Raw genomic sequence first — 19,967 nt, forward strand, 5'->3', positions numbered from 1 at the left:
TTCTCTGACAGTATATATATATATATGTGTGTGTGTGTGTGTGTGTGTGTGTGAGTGAGTGTGTGTGTAAGTGCGTGCGTGCGTGCGTGTGTGTGTGTGTGTTTGTATGTGTGTGTGTTTTGGGCACCCTCTCTTTTTACATTTTTTGCGAGAAAAACTGTCGTGAATTAACAGTGGTATAAAAATCATCTCATCTGTAACTGTCTCTCATATGTCGTTTTCTCAGGCTCACATAGATACCTTCACAAATAATCTTATGTAATATATGTATTACTATGTGAACCAACCCTACATCGAAGGAATGTTTGCGTATGCGTTCACAGCCTTAGGCAACATAGTCAACTACACTGACAGCACAAGGAAAGAAGCGCAAGAAGACGTTCACCACGTCGTTCGATTCCCTAATAAGAACTAGAGGAAACTTTTCCGTAATACCCTCAAGAACGCAATCTGGAAGAGGTCGTAAAGCATAGCACTGCTCAGTTGTCCGTACTGAGCCAAGATTATTTTTCTGTGACAATCTAAATCTGCAGAACAGATAGAATGCGTAAGGTTTTGGTGATTGAGTGTGTCTTTCTCTGGAATGAGGCTAAAAGTGATGTGGAAAAGTGAATCACCCATAGCTGGATCATCCGGGTAGAATTACTAATGGCCGCTGCGGGCAGTGGTGTACGATCAACGCACTATAGTCTGCCGGCATCTTGCAGCATATTTTGCCACCGAAATTTGCACCGTTCATTTGACGTATTTTTCCCTCTTTGGTAGCAATATACAAATTGTGCATAGCCGGGACTGTTTTTGACATTACATTAACGAACACGCTCGATATTTCAGTATACACCAATAGACCGAAAATATTGGTTGACGGTATCGGCCTTTAAATGAGACCGGTTAGCGTAAAGTTGACGAAATAACTATTTCGCTAAACCCACTACTATTTTGCGGCCATTTCTAAGGATAGTTGATTTTCAAATTATAATTTCAAGCCAGAAAACGAAGTAGAGATATATATACCCCAAATATGTATTGCTGGCAATAATTCCACCCGTCTTCCACAAATTAACGTCAACAGGACTCGGCCCGTTTAATACCCCGAGGGCACTCACTACCCTGCCATTCTGTTTAGAAAAAATAGAAATGCCTATTATCAAACTCTTTTTGTGACCCAAATAAAAAAATTCCACATGAATACCAATTTATTCATTAATAAACAACTAAATTTCGTGGCAGATTTACCGACGCCTTCACATTTGTTGCCACCGAACGGCTGCACCAACCCCTTCGCCCACAACTGCCCAATACCCCTTCCATCCCTCCTTCCCCATCAACCCCATAAATTATCTTTGATCTCCTAACACATCTTTTTACCTGAGAGGATATTTTCGATGATTTATCCTCCCGTTACTTCCATTCGGTCTCATGTGCGACTGTTCAGTTTTATCATTCCCACAGCTTAAACTTCCCTGATCTTCCATCTACTGGATCACCAAAGTGTTTCTTTTATTCTCAGGTAACTACGGATCAATGTTAGGAAACAGATCCACCGCGATTCTGTCGTGTCTCTTGGTGACATCCTCGGTTACATTTTTGTAAGTATTGTCTCTCCAGACGTCAATATTTTCTTTTGATGTTGATATACGTGGAAGTTGTGGTACCTGTTTGACGCAAGCACCCAAGACTTTAAAAGGGAAATAGATAACACACAGATTTTATATCATTGTTTGAGGAATTCCACTCAGCAACACACCTGATACAGGCCCATACCCAGAGTTTTTTTTTTTTTTTTTTTTTATGGGGGCGGTTGCTGGTTGTTGGGGTGGGGGTGGAGGGGGGGGGGGGTTAGTGATATGTTTTCCCAAAACTGGACCTTTCCCCCTATGAAGGTCATTACATATATAGGCATACATCGTATTCCTGTTATCACTCTTGTACTTCCTACCACTAAAGAATGACGTTGATGCTTAACAACAAAATTTATATATATATATATATATATATATATATATATATATATATATACATAATATATATATATATATATATATATATATATATATATATATATATATATATATATATATATATATAAAGACTTACCAAAGAAAAATAAAAGATGGTTATTTATTATTTTGTAAGTACAGTTCAATGAAAAGGACAGTCAAAGAAAATATGGACTTCCAGAAATATTTTTGGGGTAGTGGGGTTCGTTCGACCGCCCCGACACCGCCCCCCCCCCCCCCCCCTCGCCCACCGTCCCCCTCAGTACAGGCCTGTGATACCGTCATCAACACCTCCAACGCTCCAAGGGCCTATAGATGTTCACAGCAAACCATCCCTCCTCTAGATAAGTTTTATTTCACATAATTTTGTTAAGTAAATAAATAACTTTTCACAACCGCTCATTCATACGTCATCCAAATCTGAGGCGATTCTTATCTCGGGTTGTAGGACCTACGTGAAGGAGACCAGACCAGAACATATTAACCCAAATTTCCATGTCAACACGAATGACCAGTCCGACATGAATCTGGTCTCCTTCACGTAGGTCCTACAACCCGAGATAAGAATCGCCTCAGATTTTGATGACGTATGAATGAGCGGTTGTGGAAAAGTTATTTATTTACTTAACAAAATTATGTGAATTTAACATGAGTGATTTTTATTTCGAGGCATTTAATAAACCAGGCGCTTATAGTCTGACTCGCAAACGCCTGATGGAGCTTTGAAAGGTAAAATGGTATGACCCACTTTTTCACTCTCAGGATAATTTTGAAAATTATACAAATGATCAGTTTTAGCATGTTTATTTATGCTGTTACTTGTAGCATTTGCCTTCTGGTCTCTAAGAGGTTATATTCTGATGACTGGACATCTATAAGAAACGTATACGCTATTCACATTCATGCGTACACAACACACACACACACATATTAGGGGGAAAGTTAGTCCACCGAAGTATAGTCCTTAACTTTAAACTAATGTTTTAATGAGCCTTTTAAACGTGAGACGTATCCTGTTTTAACAGATATATATATATATATATATATATATATATATATATATATATATATATATATATATAGATATATATATATATATATTATATATATATTCAAGCTCATATATTATTCGACAGATACAACGCAACGATCCTGAAGTATGCTATGGTCCAATTAGCTCAAACGTCTCGTAAAGAAGGTGAGTATTTACATTTTCCGTTCTTTAAGATCTATTATTTTGTTTCACATCCGATTCGTGGTGTCGGTCAGGATTATTGATAAATTTTCAGCTCATTTTTTTTTTCTTTTTAAATGTGGAAGGAACATCAGTTAACACTGAAATACTCTGCTTTCCGAACACAATTCAAAACATTGTAAATTTTTTTTATTTTATAGTTTCGTACGTTTTTATGTTGAAAAAAGAAGAAGAAACTGGTGATTTTGCGACCCTAGTATTATGGCCGATATATCATCGAGGCTATACTGAGTAAATTATAATCGAATGTCAAGTATCTAAAAACGATTCTCTCTCTTCTCTCTCTCTCTCTCTCTCTCTCTCTCTCTCTCTCTCTCTCTTTCCAGATGGCAACTACACTCGCAAATGTCAAATACCAAGCTTGGAGCATCGCTTCCAGTTCTACAGTTTCCTGAACATTAGGGATTACCTGTGCCAGAATCTTGTAAGTACTCTATCTTGAAGGCGCGTTCTCTCAGGTATGTACACATTCCGTACTTATAATAAGTGACTGCCGTGAGCATAAAGTCTGAAGGTCTATCTATCATGTCCTGACAACCTGCCGGTTTACAGTGCGTCCGATTATTTTTTTTAATGGTAGGATGACAGGACGCGACTACGGTACCTTCAGATTCGACGGTTGTGGCTGTGGTGTTTTCATGAGGGTCTATCTACACTTACGGCCAAATATCTATAATGTATAATATGATGATCTGACGTTGAAACATAATGTTCATTTTATCCTCACCCATTAAATGTTGTCAAAAAATGAAATAGAATAAAGTTCCTTCTTCAGCATTTCTGAATAACGAACCACAACCATTGCATAACCAGAGAAAATATACAAAATATTTTGAAAAGCTGGATCAAATATTTTCTGTGACGAAAGCGTCAAATCTCGACTCTGGACTTCAGAAAAATCCCGTCACGTGACTTATCTCCTTCATCTCGCCGAGTTCTGTCTCGCTTCGATCTCTTCCCGAATAGAAATGAAAATCTCACCTTGAAGAGATAGTTCAGATACGGCGAGTCAAGGGCCCTCGCTGAGTGATGGAAGAAATGTCCTGTGGACTAAAAGTTTATATTTGATGCTTGCTTGTTGTTGTTCTTGTTTTTTCTGCTTGATCAACTAAGCCAGAGACCACGAAGTGCTAGACATGTATTTAATCCCAGCAGTCTTTTGCCTTTTCTTCCGCGAGGATCAATACAACAGTTGTCTAGAATCTTGGGCCCGGCTGTGACCAAATCATGGAATGATCTGGTCATGCAGCTGAATCCTTAGAACTTCAGAAGCTCAAATTAGGTGCATCTGGACTTCTACCGGAGCATGTTCCTATGAGCCACACTTGACAGTTTCAGAGTTCGTCTTTACGTTATTGTATCTCTTGTATAATTTAATCTTTACAGCTTTCTTTTGTTTCCCAAGCTGGGTTTCTTTCTCCTACAGAAGGCCGTGGACTGTATGACCATGCTTTTCCAGGTAGATTAGAAAAAAAGGCTAGTAATGAGATTAAAAAATAAAGGCTAGTAATGATAATATAAAGCTCTATAAGAAACAATTGACAGTTTTAGAATTTGTCTTTACTTTATTGTATCTCTAGTATAATTTAATCTTTACTGCTTTATTTTGTTTCCCAAGCTGGGTTTCTTTCCCTTTCAGAAGCCCATGGACTCGTATTACCATGCTTTTCCAGGTAGATTTTTGAAAAAAGAAAAAGAAAAAAAGGCTGGTAATGTTATTACAAATAACGATAACAGATACCCCTTACCAGCTCTGACAACCAGACACATTCTAAACGTTGTTTCATTTGTTTTTCATTCGTTCTAGAAGTGGCTGGGGGAAGGCGATGGCCAGAAGGCCGTGTGTATGGACGCCAACTTCAAAATCTCTCCAGGCGACTGCCACGTCCTGTCATTTGGCATCAACAACGAATGGTCCTTCGACGACGAATTCGCCCGTCGTGGGTGTAAGGTGGGACCCTCAAATTAGCTAGATTGCCTTTCTTTTTAATTTACTTCCTTTACAGTTTACGCATTCCCAAATTACTGTATTCCCTTTCTGTTTAATTCTACTTCCTTTAAAGTTACTGGGATTCCGCCAATTACGGTATTCCCTTTCTGTTAAATTCTACTTCGCTTTAAAGTTTTACTGGGATTCGCCAAATTACTGGTAATTCCCTTCTGTTTATTCTACTTCCTTACAGTTTACTGGAATTCGCAAATTACTGGTATTCCCTTCTGTTAATTCTACTTCCTTTAAAGTTTACTGGGATTCCCAAATTACTGTATTCCCTTTCTGTTACATTCTACTTCTTACAGTTTAATGGGATTCCCCAAATTACTGATATTGCCTTTCTATTTAATTCTACTTCCTTTACAGTTTACTGAGATTTCCCCAACAATTACTGATATTCCCTTTCTATCTTTAATTCTACTTCCTTTTCAGTTTACTGGGATTCCCCAAATTACGATATGCCCCTATTTAATTCTACCTTCCCTTTTACAGTTTACGGATTCCCAATTAACTGATATTCCCTTTCTATTTAATTCTCTTCCTTTACAGTTTAATGGGATTTCCCCAAATTAACTGATATTCCCTTTCGTTTAACGCTAACTTCCTTTTACATTTACTGGAATTTCCCCAAATTAACTGATATTCCCTAGCTATTTAATTCTACTTCCTTTACAAGTTTAAATGGATTCCCAAAATTCTGATTTCCCTTTCTATTTAACGCTCCTTCCTTTACAGTTTACCTGGAATTCCCCAAATTACTGAATTCCCTTTCTATTTAATTCTACTTTCCTTTACAGTTTTTTACTGGAATTTCCCCAAATTACTGGATATTCCCTTTCTATTAATTTTACTTCCTTTACCGTTTACTGGGATTCCCCAAATTAACGAAATATTCCCTTTCTATTCTATTTAATTCCCTACTTTTCCTTTACAGTTTTTACCTGGGATTCCCCAAATTTACTGATATTCCCTTTCTATTTTAACTCTACTTCCCTTTTTCAGTTTAAACTGAATTTCCCCAAATTACGGATATTCCCTTTCTATTTTAATTCACTTCCTTTACCGTTTACTGGAATCCCCAAAATTACTGAATATTCCCCTTTCAATTTAATTCTACTTCCTTTACATTTTAACGGGGGGGGGGGAATTCCCAAATTACTGATATTCCCTTTCTATTTATTCTACTTCCTTTACAGTTTAATGGGATTCCCCAAATTAATGTATTCCTTTTCTGTTTAAGTCCTACTTCCTTTACAGTTTATTGGATTCCCCAAATTTCTGATATTCCCTTTCTGTTTATTCTACTTCCTTTACAGTTTATTGGGATTCCCATATTACTTATATTCCCTTTCTGTTTTAATTCACTTCCCTTTACATTTTATTGGGATTCCCTATTACTGATATTTCCCAAAATTACTGATATTCCCTTTCTTTTTAATTCTATACTTCCTTTACAGTTTACTGGAATTCCCCAAATAACTGGTATTCCTTTCGTTTAATTCTACTTCTTTACAGTTTATTGGGATTTCCCCATTTAATTACCTTTGTATTCCCCATTACTGTATTCCCTTTCTAATTCTATCTTCCTTAGTTTACTGGAATTCCCCAAATTACTGGTATTCCCTTTCTGTTTAATTCTACTTCTTACAGTATGATTTCAAATTAACTTGATATTTCCCTTTCTTATTGGTATTTCTTATACTTCCTTACAGTTCACTGGAATCATTACTGTTATTCTTCTGTTTAATTCTACTTCCTTTAGAGTTTATTGGGATTCCCAAAATTACTGATATTCCCTTTCTATTTAATTCTACTTCCTTTACAGTTTATTAGGATTCCCCAAATTACTGATATTCCCTTTCTATTTAATTTCTACTTCCTTTACAGTTTATTGGGATTCCCCCAAATTACTGATATTCCCTTTCTATTTAATTCTACTTCCTTTACAGTTTACTGGGAATCCCCAAATTACTGATATTCCCTTTCTATTTAATTCTACTTCCTTTACAGTTTACTGGGATTCCCCAAATTACTGATATTCCCCTTTCTATTTAATTTTATACTTCCTTTACAGTTTACTGGGATTCCCAAATTACTGATATTCCCTTTTTATTTAATTCTACTTCCTTTACAGTTTTATTGGGATTCCCCAAATTACTGATATTCCTTTCTATTTAATTCTACTTCCTTTACAGTTTATTGGGATTCCCCAAATTACTGATATTCCCTTTCTATTTAATTCTACTTCCTTTACAGTTGTTTATTGGGATTCCCCAAATTACTGATATTCCCCTTTCTATTTAATTCTATACTTCCTTTACAGTTTACTGGAATTCCCCAAATTACTGATATTTCCTTTCTATTTAATGCTACTTTCTTTCTTTACAGTTTATTGGGATTCCCCAAAATTACTGTATTACCTTTCTATTTAAATTCTAATACTTCCTTTACAGTTTTACTGGGATTCCCCAAATTTACTGATATTTCCCCTATCTATTTAATTCTACTTCCTTTACAGTTTATGGGATTCCCCAAATTTACTTGGATATTCCCTTTCTATTTATTCTACTCTTCTTTTACCCAAACTTTACTGGGAATCCCCAAATTACTGTATTCCCTTTCCTATTTATTCTATACTTCCTGTACAGTTTACTACTGGGATTCCCCAAATTTACTGATATTCCCCCTTTCTATTTAATTCTACTATCTTAACAGTTTATTGGGATTCCCCAAATTACTGATTATTCCCTTTCTGGGTTTAAATTCTACTTCCTTTACAGTGGTTTACTGGATTCCCCCAAATTTACTGATATTCCCTTTCTATTTAATTCTACTTTCCTTTACAGGGTTTACTGAATTCCCAATTTACTTTTGGTTTATACCCCTTTTCTGTTTACCCTTTCTTTTAATACTTCCTTTAACAGTTTACTGGATCCCCTCAATTACTGTTATTCCCTTTCTGTTTAATTCTACTTCCTTTACAGGTTTATTGGTTTGAATTCCCAAATTTACTTGGGGTTATTCTTTCCCTTTTCTATTTAATTCTATACTTCCTTTACAGTTTAAACTGGGATTTCCCAAATTAACTGATATTCCCCTTCTCTATTTAATTCTCTACTTCCTTTTTTACAGTTACTGGGTTCCCCAAATTACTGGTATTCCCTTTCTGTTTAATTCTACTTCCTTTACAGTTTATTGGGATTCCCCAAATTACTGATATTCCCTTTCTATTTAATTCTATACTTCCTTTACAGTTTACTGGGATTCCCCAAATTACTGATATTCCCTTTCATTCAATTCTACTTCCTTTTACAGTTTTACTGGGAATCCCCAAATTACTGATATTTCCCTTTCTGTTTTAATTTCTACTTCCTTACATTTATTGGGATTCCCCCCAAATTCTGGTATTCCCTTTCTGTTTAATTCTACTTCCTTTATAGACCTGATTTCCCCAAATTACTGGTATTTCCCTTTCTGTTTTAATTCGACTTCCTTTACATTTACTGGATTCCCCAAATTTCTGGTATTCCCTTTTCTGTTTTAATTCTACTTCCTTTACAGTTTACTGGAATTCCCCAAATACGATTTCCCTTTTCTTTAATTCTACTTCCTTTACAGTTTACTGGAATTCCCCAAATTACTGATATTCCCTTTCTATTTAATTCTAATTCCTTACAGTTTTACTGGAATTCCACAATTACTGATATTCCCTTTCTATTTAATTCTACTTCCTTTATTGTTTATTGGGATTCCCCAAATTACTGATATTCCTTCTCTTTAATTCTACTTCCTTTACAGTTTACTGGAATTCCCCAAATTACTGATATTCCCTTTCTATTTAATTCTACTTCCTTTACAGTTTACTGGAATTCCCCAAATTACTGATATTCCCTTTCTATTTAATTCTAATTCCTTTATAGTTTACTGGGATTCCCTAAATTACTGATATTCCCATTCTGTTTAATTCTATTCTTTACAGTTTTCTGGGATTCCCAAAATTACTGATATTCCTTTCTATTTAATTCTACTTCCTTTACAGTTTACTGGAATTCCCCAAATTATTGGATATTCCCTTTCTGTTTAATTCTACTTCCTTTACAGTTTACTGGAATTCCCCAAATTACTGGTATTCCCTTTCTGTTTAATTCTACTTCCTTTACCGTTTATTGGGATTCCCCAAATTACTGATCTTCCCTTTCTGTTTAATTCTACACATTTTACAGTTTACTGGAATTCCCCAAATTACTGATATTCCCTTTCTGTTTAATTCTACTTTCTTTACAGTTTCTGGGATTCCCAAAAATATGATATTCCCCTTTCTATTTAATTTACCTTTTTACAGTTTACTGGAATTCCCCAAATTACTGATTTCCCTTTTTGTTTAATTCACTTCCCTTTACAGTTACTGGAATTCCCCAAAGTTTTACTGGAATTCCCTTTCTGTTTAATTTTACGTCCTTTTAAAAGTTTTTATGATTCCCCCCATTACTTTTGATATTCCTTTCTGTTTAATTCTACTTCTTTTACAGTTTACTGGAATTCCCCAAAAATTACTGATTCCCTTTCGGTTTATTCTCTTCCTTTACAGGTTTTACTGGAAATTCCCCCAAAATTATGGTATTCCCCTTTCTGTTTAATTCTATACTTCCTTTAACAGTTTACTGGAATTCCCCAAAATTATGGTATTCCCTTTCTGTTTAATCTACTTCCTTTACAGTTTATGGATTCCCAAATTACTGGGTATTCCCTTTCTTTATTTATGTCTACTTCCTTTACAGTTTACTGGGATTCCCAAAATTTTACTGATATTCCCTCTCTATTTAATTCATACTTCCTTTACATTTTACTGGAATTTCCCCAAATTACTGTATTTCCCTTCTGTTATTCTACTTCCTTACGTTTTATTGGGATTCCCCAAATTACTGGTATTCCCCTTTCTATTATTCCTTATACTTCCTTTACATTTACTGGATTCCACAAATTACTGATATTCCCTCTCTATTTAATTCTATAACTTCCTTACAGTTACTGATTTCCCAAATTACTGTATTCCCTTTCTGTTTATTCTACTTCCTTACGTTATTGGATTCCGCCAATTACTGATATCCCTTTCTATTTAATTCTATACTTCCATTTACAGTTTACTGGAATTCCCCAAAATTAACTGATTTCCCTTTCTATTTAATTCTAACATCCTTTACGTTTACTGGGAACCCCAATTACAGATATTCCCTTTCTGTTTAATTCCTACTTCCTTTAAAGTTTATTGGGATTCCGCCAATTACTGGGAGTTTCCCTTCTGTTTATTCTACTTTCCTTTAACAGTTTACCTGGGATTCCAAATTACTGGTATTCTCTTTCTGTTAATTCTACTTACTTTACAGTTTACGTGGATTCCAAAATTCTTGTATTCCTTTCGTTTTAATCTACGTCCTTTACAGTTTACTGGATCCCCAAGTTACTGATATTTCCCTTTCTATTTAATTCTACTTCCTTTACAGTTTCTGGAATTTCTCAAATTACTGATATTCCCTTCCTATTTAATTCTACTTCCTTTACAGTTTTACTGAATTCCACAAATTAACTGATATTCCCTTTCTATTTAATTCGACTTCCTTTACAGTTACTGGAATTCCCCAAATACTTGAGTTCCCTTTCTATTAATTCTACTTCCTTTACAGTTTCTGGAATTCACCAAATTACTGATGTTTCCCTTTCCTATTTAATTCTAACTTTCTTTACAGTTTTCTGAATTTCACCAAATTATTGATATTCCCGGTTTCTCTTTTTAATTCTACTTCCTTACAAGTTTCCCCTGGAAATTCCCCCAGATTACTGATATTCCCTTTATATTTAAATCTACTTCCTTTACAGTTTACTGGGATTCCCCAAAATTACTTGATATTGCCTTTCTATTTAATTCTACTTCCTTTACAGTTTACTGGAATTCCCCAAATTACTGATATTCCCTTTCTATTTAATTCTACTTCCTTTACAGTTTACTGGAATTCCCCAAATTACTGATATTCCCTTTCTATTTAATTCTACTTCCTTTACAGTTTACTGGGATTCCCCAACAAATTACTGATATTCCTTTCCTTATTTATTCCTACTTCCTTTACAGTTTACTGGGATTCCCCAAATTACTGATATTCCTTTCTGTTTAATTCTACAATTACTTAACAGTTTACTGGATTTCCCAAATTGCTGATATTCCCTTTCTCTTTAATTCTACTTCCTTTACAGTTTGCTGGATTCCCCAAATTACTGATATTCCCTTTCTGTTTAATTTCTACTTACTTAACAGTTTACTGGATTCCCCAAATTACTGATATTCCCTTTCTATTTAATTCTAATTACTTAACAGTTTACTGGGATTCCCCAAATTACTGACATTCCCTTTCTATTTAACTCTACATCCTTTACAGTTTACTGGGATCCCCAAATTACTGATATTCCCTTTCTATTTAATTCTATACTTCCTTTACAGTTTACTGGAATTCCCCAAATTACTGATATTCCCTTTCTGTTTAATTCTACTTCCTTTACAGTTTATTGGGATTCCCCAAATTACTGATATTCCCTTTCTATTTAATTCTACTTCCTTTACAGTTTATTGGGTTTCCCCAAATTACTGATATTCCCTTTCTATTTAATTCTACTTCCTTTACAGTTTACTGGGATTCCCAAAATTACTGATATTCCCTTTCTATTTAATTCTACTTCCTTTACAGTTTACTGGATTCCCCAAATTACTGATATTCCCTTTCTATTTAATTCTACTTCCTTTACAGTTTACTGGGATTCCCCAAATTACTGATATTCCCTTTCTATTTAATTCTACTTCCTTTACAGTTTACTGGGATTCCCCAAATTACTGATATTCCCTTTCTGTTTAATTCTACTTCCTTTACAGTTTATTGGGATTCCCCAAATTACTGATATTCCCTTTCTATTTAATTCTACTTCCTTTACAGTTTACTGGGATTCCCCAAATTACTGATATTCCCCTTTCTATTTAATTCTACTTCCTTTACAGTTTACTGGGATTCCCCAAATTACTGATATTCCCTTTCTATTTAATTCTACTTCCTTTACAGTTTACTGGGATTCCCCAAATTACTGATATTCCCTTTCTGTTTAATTCTACTTCCTTTACAGTTTATTGGGTTCCCCATTCCCCAATTACTGATATTCCCTTTCTATTTAATTCTACTTCCTTTACAGTTTACTGGGATTCCCCAAATTACTGATATTCCCTTTCTATTTAATTCTACTTCCTTTACAGTTTACTGGATTCCCCAAATTACTGATATTCCCTTTCTATTTAATTCTACTTCCTTTACAGTTTACTGGGATTCCCCAAATTACTGATATTCCCTTTCTATTTAATTCTACTTCCTTTACAGTTTACGTCATAGAGACAATGTTTTCCTGTAGTATTTTTTTCTTGTTTTTTAAAATTTTGTAATTTTTGGACGTACGTTTGCATTTGACGTATGAATGTGACATTAACCATCTTTTTAGCTCCCCGACTCATTAATACTATTACCTCTTTTAGTTTTGGGATCGGTTCTGCTCTTTCCCACTTGAGCTTAAAAAAGATCTAGATGGTATATGCCTTTCTTTCTTTCGGCTGGGTGACTAGTCCCATTCTATTTTATATGAGATGAGATCTGGTCCCCCCAATAGATAAATAAATAACTAAATAAATAAGTAGATAAATGAATAAATAAATAAGTAAATGAAAATAAATAGTAATAGAATAAATAAATAAATAAATAGAATAGGTAAATAAAAAATAAATAAATAAATTGGTAATAAATCAAATGAATAAATAAATAAATAAATAAATCGTAAATTATAAATAAATGGGTAAAATAAATAAATAGATAAGTAAATAAATAAGTAAATAGATAAATAATAAATAGGTAAACAAATAAATAAATAAATAAAAAATAAATAAATAAGAAATAAATAAATAATAGATAAATAAATAAATAAATAAGTGATTTAATTAATTAATTAATAAGTTAAGAAATAAATGAACGAACAAGTATGAAAATATTTTGTAAAATATATTTCTACCTTTTTCGTCTGGGTATGTGCTTCTGTTCTACCCCATCCAAGCTGAGATCGTTCGACGCAGATAAATAAGGTGCACTTTCTCTCAGGTCTATTCCTTCGACCCCACGATGGATGCGGAGGACCACCAGAGGTCCCCAAACGTCCAGTTCTTCAAACTTGGCATCAGCAACATCCAAGGCACAAGGAAAGTCGGCATGGGGTCGGATTTTAGGTACTGCAAGGTGAGGATATGATTCTTCTTCTTTCGTTTGGTCCCTCGAGACCGATAGAACGGGCAGTTTGATGTCCTTGACTAGCCCAGAGAATTCCATGATGAATAGATCAGGGAAAACAGAAGGAACAGGTTTCTAGGGGTTTTCCAGATGAGTATTTCAAGAAAGGGTCGATTTAAGGGAAGGAGATAAAGAAATGAAAGTATAGCTTTTATAGAAAAACAAATGAATCGAAAAGGATTATTGGTATTATGCTGATAAAAAACGTAGCTATATACATTTAGATAAATCACCCAAACAGGTAACTACTTGCAGTCACTGGTGTGTTTCAATAATCACCAGTCAAATATTTCTAAGCCAGGTATTAGTAAAAAGTGTTTCTTTAGTACTGCAGATATACTCGTCGTTAAAAGTAAAGAAAAGAAAAAGTTCTCTTGCCTTATGTCAATTAGCAGTGGGAAAACTATCCAGTGTGCTTATCAAAGAGGAAAGTTATCCTAATAAGTTCAGAAGGGACGAGTTGCTTAGTTCAATATAAAGAAAAAAAAAAAACCTTCCCTGAGTACATCGTTAAAGGGAAGGACTCTCTTCTCCACCCAGATCATGAAATCGTTATCCTGTCATGCGAATGTCAGGATCCTGTCATGTGATTATCAGAACGAATAGGCTACGACGTCATGAAAATCTAACTCATAATAACTCCTCCACCCCGCCATTCGGCAACAGGTCGACAGGTACGAGAACATCTTGGCTCGCCTGAATCTGACCGACACGACCATCAGCTACCTCAAACTGGACATCGAGCTTTCGGAGCTGGAATTCTTCCAGGATATCTTCAGGAACTCTCCCCACCTCCTAAATAACGTGCAGCAGATTGGAGTGGAGCTGCATCATGGCCATATGGGTAATAAAGGACGTTTTAATACATTAAAGAGAGTGTTTTCGAGAATAGGCCCAAAGCTTCAGCGCTTTGGAGTCGACCTCCTTAATTACTTAGCAGCAGACTTTGCCACGGATAAGTATGTAATTAAAGATATAATTAAACGCTATTAAGTTGCTCTTGAAACGAGACTTACTGTAGACCAACATCTGAAAGCAAAAGGGCAATCAGTGATATTTTATGTAGCTATTAAGCGCCTTTGTAAATATATTTTGATTAATAAGCACATTAGGGCAGAACTTTTTTATGAATACGCTGATAACTTTATTGTTTTATTGATCTTGAGAGCTCCTCGGAAAAGACAGTTGCTCAACAGATCAGAGTAAAACTTCATAATATTCTTAGCATATCTTTAAAAGGTCCTCGGAAAACGATTTGAGTACTGTATACGTAAGGAAATGTCATTACTCATCTAATTAAAGATGACAGCCATTATAGATAACATTTTCTTTCATTCATTACGAAAATGACAGCGGTTTTTGGTGCATACGGGGAGGGTCATTTGATTATTCAGAAGAATAAGGGTCGAGTAGCATCACCAATACATGGTTAATGTTGTGTTATGTATTGGTATTATGTATATACGATGTTCTTGCAGATACATACTGCTACAATCTGAAAAGAAGACTATTGTGCCGGCTTTGTCTGTCCGTCCGCGCTCTTTTCCGTCCGCACTTTTGCTGTCCGGCCTCAGATCTTCAAAACTCCTGCGGCTAGAGAACTGCACATTGGTATGTTGCTCATCCGCCTTACAATCATCAAACATACCAAATTGCAGCTCTCTACCCTCACCAGTTTTTATTTCATTTAAGGTTAAAGTTAGCCATAATCGTGGGGCTGGCAGCGATCTAGCCCATGCCACAGCCGGGCCTTCGGTAAAGTTTCATGGACCGCGGCTCGTACAGCATTATACCGAGACCACCGAAAGATAGATCTGTTTTTGTGTCCCTGATTATATACGCTGTGCAGAACACCCGATCGCGCCGAGGAAACTTCGGCTCATTTTGTACTTTTTCTTTGTGTTTTTGTTTTTATTCCTAACAAGACTGACTCCATCCCTTCAGGCGAAGGCGTAGAGAACCCGGCGGCGGAGAGAGACCCCATGTCCCCAGTGAGCACCTTCCAGCACTTCTGGCAGTATTTCCACGAACTCAAGTGTCACGGATTCAAGCTCATTCACTCCCACCCGAACTTCATTTGGACTGAAGCAGTGTGGGGCAGGATAGGACCTCCTGATCGACGGATAGACACAGTATAACGTGATCGAAGGCTCATTCAGCCTGCACGTTGCTTGACCAAAAGCTAAAATTGCAGGGACGAAAGCTAAGGCTCATTCAACCTCAACTTTCTTCGACGCAAAGCTAAAATTGCAGGGATGAGAGCCATACGTAGTTAGTTTAATAAAAAGCTAGAATCAGCGTAAAATGCCGAATTTAGCCGAAGGGAGAACTTGTTAGCTTCAATACGAGAAAGATCTTAACATATTCAAGTAAATATCCTTTAGTGATTTTCTTAACCTCATATTCTACATATCTTGTGTAACTAGGTTCAGTTAGAAATAGAAAAAATAAAATTTCAATTTATCTGAATACTGTTGGTTAGCTGGATGAACTTTACTAAAAACAAATGCCATAATTTAATTGTGACTACAGTCTTTCAATGTATTAAGGTCTAAATTCTTAGGTACGCATTCGTTTACTTGGGCAGGTACAACTGTATGGGCATAAAACAATCTTGAAATAAATTAATCATCAGCTTTTATACTTTGTTTTGAATTGATGTCTTTTATTTTTTCCGGCGAGCTTTCCTTTATCAGTAAAGAACAGTAAACTGAAGTGAGTGTGAAATTACTCTTCCATTTCTTATATAAATTTCTGACGCACGGGTTCCACCTGAAAGGCGAGGGCACTACCAGCTGAACCACACAGGTCTTAAAAGAAACTGCTGGAACCTAAGTATACCACTGTAACTAAGGCTTTTTTTACCTGGTCAGGCTTACTGCTTAGTTACATACACACACATATAATATACATATATATATAATTATTTATATATATTATATATCTATATATATATATATATAGATAATAGATAGAGAGAGAGAGAGAGAGAGAGAGAGAAAGAGAGAGAGAGAGAGACAGAGAGAGAGAGAGAGAGAGACAGAGACAGAGAGATGTAATAACTTGCTAAATGAAATGATCACATCATGTCGACATATTCGGTTTAGGAAAATAAATCTACCAAAATACTTGCACTATACTATTTCACTTATTAGGGTCGCAAACTATGTACACTATTTTACAGAGAATGTTTTTATAGCATTCGGTGCTCGGTTATTCTTCCGGTAAATGTGGCCATTGTTCTGAGCTTCAGAAAAAAAAAATGCAAAATGTTGATTAACAAGGTTCAGTTTTGCCCTGGAAAAATAAATTATACCTCAGTTGAAAGCAAAACTAGGTATCAAATTAAAATTTCAGTGTCATTTCTAAAAAACAATCAGTATGAAATAAAGCAGAACTATAGTAACGTCTCATTCCCAACGTTCTGCAAAATTTTATCTTTTCTCCAGCTAGGATACTTGGGACGTGCTCTTAACTTAGCTAATGTAGAGCAACCAGTTCAAGACCGTCGAGGGGTATTCCCGTTGGAGGGCAAACCGTCAAAGAGGGACCAAAGGGCTTGTTGATTAGCAAAGAGGAACGTTGTAGTTGGCAAACGTGCAATAGGCCGAAGCCGAAATGGTGATCGAGCGGTTGGTGGCAGTCGAGGTCACGGTGACGGTGGTGGTCGTACTTTGCCAGAGTGTGAAGAACAGCTTCCCGTTTTCTTTGCCGCCTGCGGGGTCGTGCTCCGCCTCCAAGTCTCCCGTGGACTTCTCCAGCCCCACGGTCCGCTCGTCGTCCATCTCGGGGAGGGAGACCCTCCTCCTCCTTCTCAGGCGGCGTCCTGTGCAGGCAGTCGCGCTGGAGGCTGTCGGCAGAAACAGGTTTGAAAGAGGCGAAGAAGGTGGCAGACCGCGTTCCCATTTTCCTTAATAATTTTTCGGCTTTTAATACCAGATAATACCAGATGGCATTGAGGATAACTGGCACAAATGGATCTAACAGAGGCGGATAGGATATGAATACGGAGGTCCTTTGGAAAATCAATTCTTAAGATTAATGTAAAAGGTAAAAGCTGCAGCGCTGGCAGAAGAGGGTCAAACAGTGTAAAAACAAACAAGGCACAATAAATAAATAAATAAATAAATAAATAAATAAATAAATAAAACGTAGGGTCAAATTTTCAGAACAAAAAACCAGAAAAATGACTTGAAAGTCTGTTTGCTGCAGTGTATGATAATGATAACTAGGACAGTTACGTTTTCCAGCCTTTTATAACCTATTTGTTTTCGTAACATTTAGGACTTGTTTTTCCTCTTTTTTTAAATAAAACATGACCCTCCCAAATGAAAGCCTTTTCGCCATATAATAAAGGGGTGGATACATTCAGTTAATGCTGGCAAGAGAAACAATATTAAACTACAATCTTCTTCCCATATTAACATCTGTTTTTAAGATAATCGTTTGCCTTCAGCCATATTTCTTTTGAAATGACTATCGTAGATTTAACTACCGTCTTACTCGCTAATCACAAGGCAAAATATTCCCAGTCTGTATATTTATGTAGTTTTGCATTTTGATTACATAGAATTATCGCTATCAGTAAATGCTCTTCCTAAAGAGAGTATCTCGCCAGAAACGAAGTTCGTAAAAAGAATATATAATATATCTATATAATATATATATATACTATATATATATAATAATATATATATATATATATATATGTATATATATATATATTATCTGGAATAAACATTACAGCATCGAACCAACAATAACTTCCAGGTCTAAGAGCAACCTGGAAAAGGGACTAGTTATGGATTATCTTCTTTTTTTTTTCAGAGGCCGTAGGAACTAGTATCCTAATGCCCTCATCTAGCTAGAAAAAAAGAAAAAAAACTCCGACTGCTAGAAGGACTATTATCGGACCCACCCAATATTACCCATCTGGCCCCTCTGGCAGGAACCCAAAACTAATTCAGCTCGCAAGGACTGGACGATAATAATAACTCAAGTCGTCCAAAGTGACTCACTGATGGCGCAGAAGTACGGGACTGTCGTCATGACGATGCTGAGGGTGGTGACCGTAGTCGTCTGGAAGGACTTCAGGAAGAATTTCCCCTGGGACTTCTCATCTGAGGAAAGAAGGAGAAACTTCGAGTAGAGAGAGTTGTCTCTTGCGGCAAAGGGTGGTTGAATGTTCGTCAAAACAACTAACTACCTGCAAAGTCGTCCTCATCACTACATTGGCACTCGATTCAAACATTGATTGTCAAGTTTCATCACGATCTTGAGATACTTTGCTAACACACACACACACACACACGAACGCACACACTGGTACTTGTGGAAATGTAAACTTCAACAACATCGTTGGAAGAGATAACAAACAATACTTACGTGGTTCTCTTTTAGTGATTCTCATCCTCACGTACAAAATAAACAGTCATAAAGTCTTCGGCAGCATTTGGATTGACACGAAAAATGATCTGATCTCTTCTATTATACTGGTCTTTAGGCAACGATCATTTACTTATAGAATGGAAACGAAAAACATTCCGCGGTGTTGTCTTGTGAGAATGCCATAACCGGTATTGTGTCGTTTTTCGAAAAATCGACTGCAATCTGATCTCATTTCTAAGCATTTACAGCCAACTGCCTTTAATCTTTTTATTTCCATCATCTTTGTACGTTATCCTTTCTTATACTGTGCCACGAACCGCAAATTTTCACTGCAGAATTATCAAGATATTGACAATCGTTTATTTCATTGCTTCTGCGTGTAGTCAGGCCCCTTCTATACATAGTGGCCCTCTCTTTACCCATCTAAAAAAAGAACGCCACCTTGATAATGATACTGCCCCTGATGAAGATTAAGAATGTTACTGTTATAAAAGTCATATGTTCCTGTTCCCGATTGTTCATAGCACACACTCTTACAGAGAATCAGATTAACGGCAATATTACAGTACAATAAAGACTAACATAGATGAAAGGATAATAAACAAACAAATCCAAATAGCTAACCTTCAAGTGCAGATGATCCAAGGGTCAGTGCTAGGATTGCCAGCAAGACAACGAGGACTGTACACAGATGCAGCTTCTGTTGGAAGAAAAACGATTAAATAAATGCGTAGGAATGGATCGAGGCTTCTCAGATTGTAGTTTTAAACTTCTCATCTTTACCACCAGAATGATTTGATCGTCTAGAATGATCAATGATTTCCTTGCAACAGACGAGAAGGCGTCGGATGCATAGGTTGTCAGAGATATTCCAAATAGTTTGTCAGAGACATTCCAATATTTTGTCAGAGATATTTTGTCAGAGAAATTTCAATATTTTGTTAGAGATATTCAATATTTTGTTAGAGATA

The 19,967-nt window shown here is 35.9% G+C and overlaps 1 protein-coding gene and 1 long non-coding RNA gene across 2 annotated transcripts; one reads left to right on the top strand and one right to left on the bottom strand.

Moving 5' to 3' along the window:
* Positions 1-448: 448 nt before the first annotated feature.
* LOC135203880 (uncharacterized) lies at positions 449-16,230 on the top strand. The gene is made up of 8 exons (XM_064233823.1): positions 449-547; positions 1,511-1,589; positions 3,137-3,198; positions 3,582-3,679; positions 5,063-5,206; positions 13,423-13,557; positions 14,275-14,452; positions 15,553-16,230. Exons 1-8 carry the CDS (start codon positions 544-546, stop codon positions 15,744-15,746), a joined length of 894 nt encoding a protein of 297 aa, XP_064089893.1. The 5' UTR covers positions 449-543; the 3' UTR covers positions 15,747-16,230.
* A 512-nt stretch (positions 16,231-16,742) lies between these two features.
* On the bottom strand, positions 16,743-19,697 carry LOC135203881 (uncharacterized). Its single transcript, XR_010312067.1, has 3 exons — positions 19,621-19,697; positions 18,627-18,728; positions 16,743-17,458 (listed from the first exon to the last, which is right to left on the bottom strand). It is a non-coding gene; the product is annotated as an uncharacterized LOC135203881 (long non-coding RNA).
* Positions 19,698-19,967: the final 270 nt, after the last annotated feature.

The sequence above is a fragment of the Macrobrachium nipponense genome, chromosome 44, assembly GCF_015104395.2.
Source record: "Macrobrachium nipponense isolate FS-2020 chromosome 44, ASM1510439v2, whole genome shotgun sequence".
NCBI lineage: Eukaryota > Metazoa > Arthropoda > Malacostraca > Decapoda > Palaemonidae > Macrobrachium > Macrobrachium nipponense.

Bases quoted from the DNA above. Each gene is read 5' to 3' on its own strand.
- LOC135203880 (XM_064233823.1), top strand. The intron at 5,207-13,422 runs GTGGGACCCTCA...ACTTTCTCTCAG, and splicing joins TCGCCCGTCGTGGGTGTAAG to GTCTATTCCTTCGACCCCAC. The intron at 14,453-15,552 runs GTAATAAAGGAC...CCATCCCTTCAG, and splicing joins GCTGCATCATGGCCATATGG to GCGAAGGCGTAGAGAACCCG.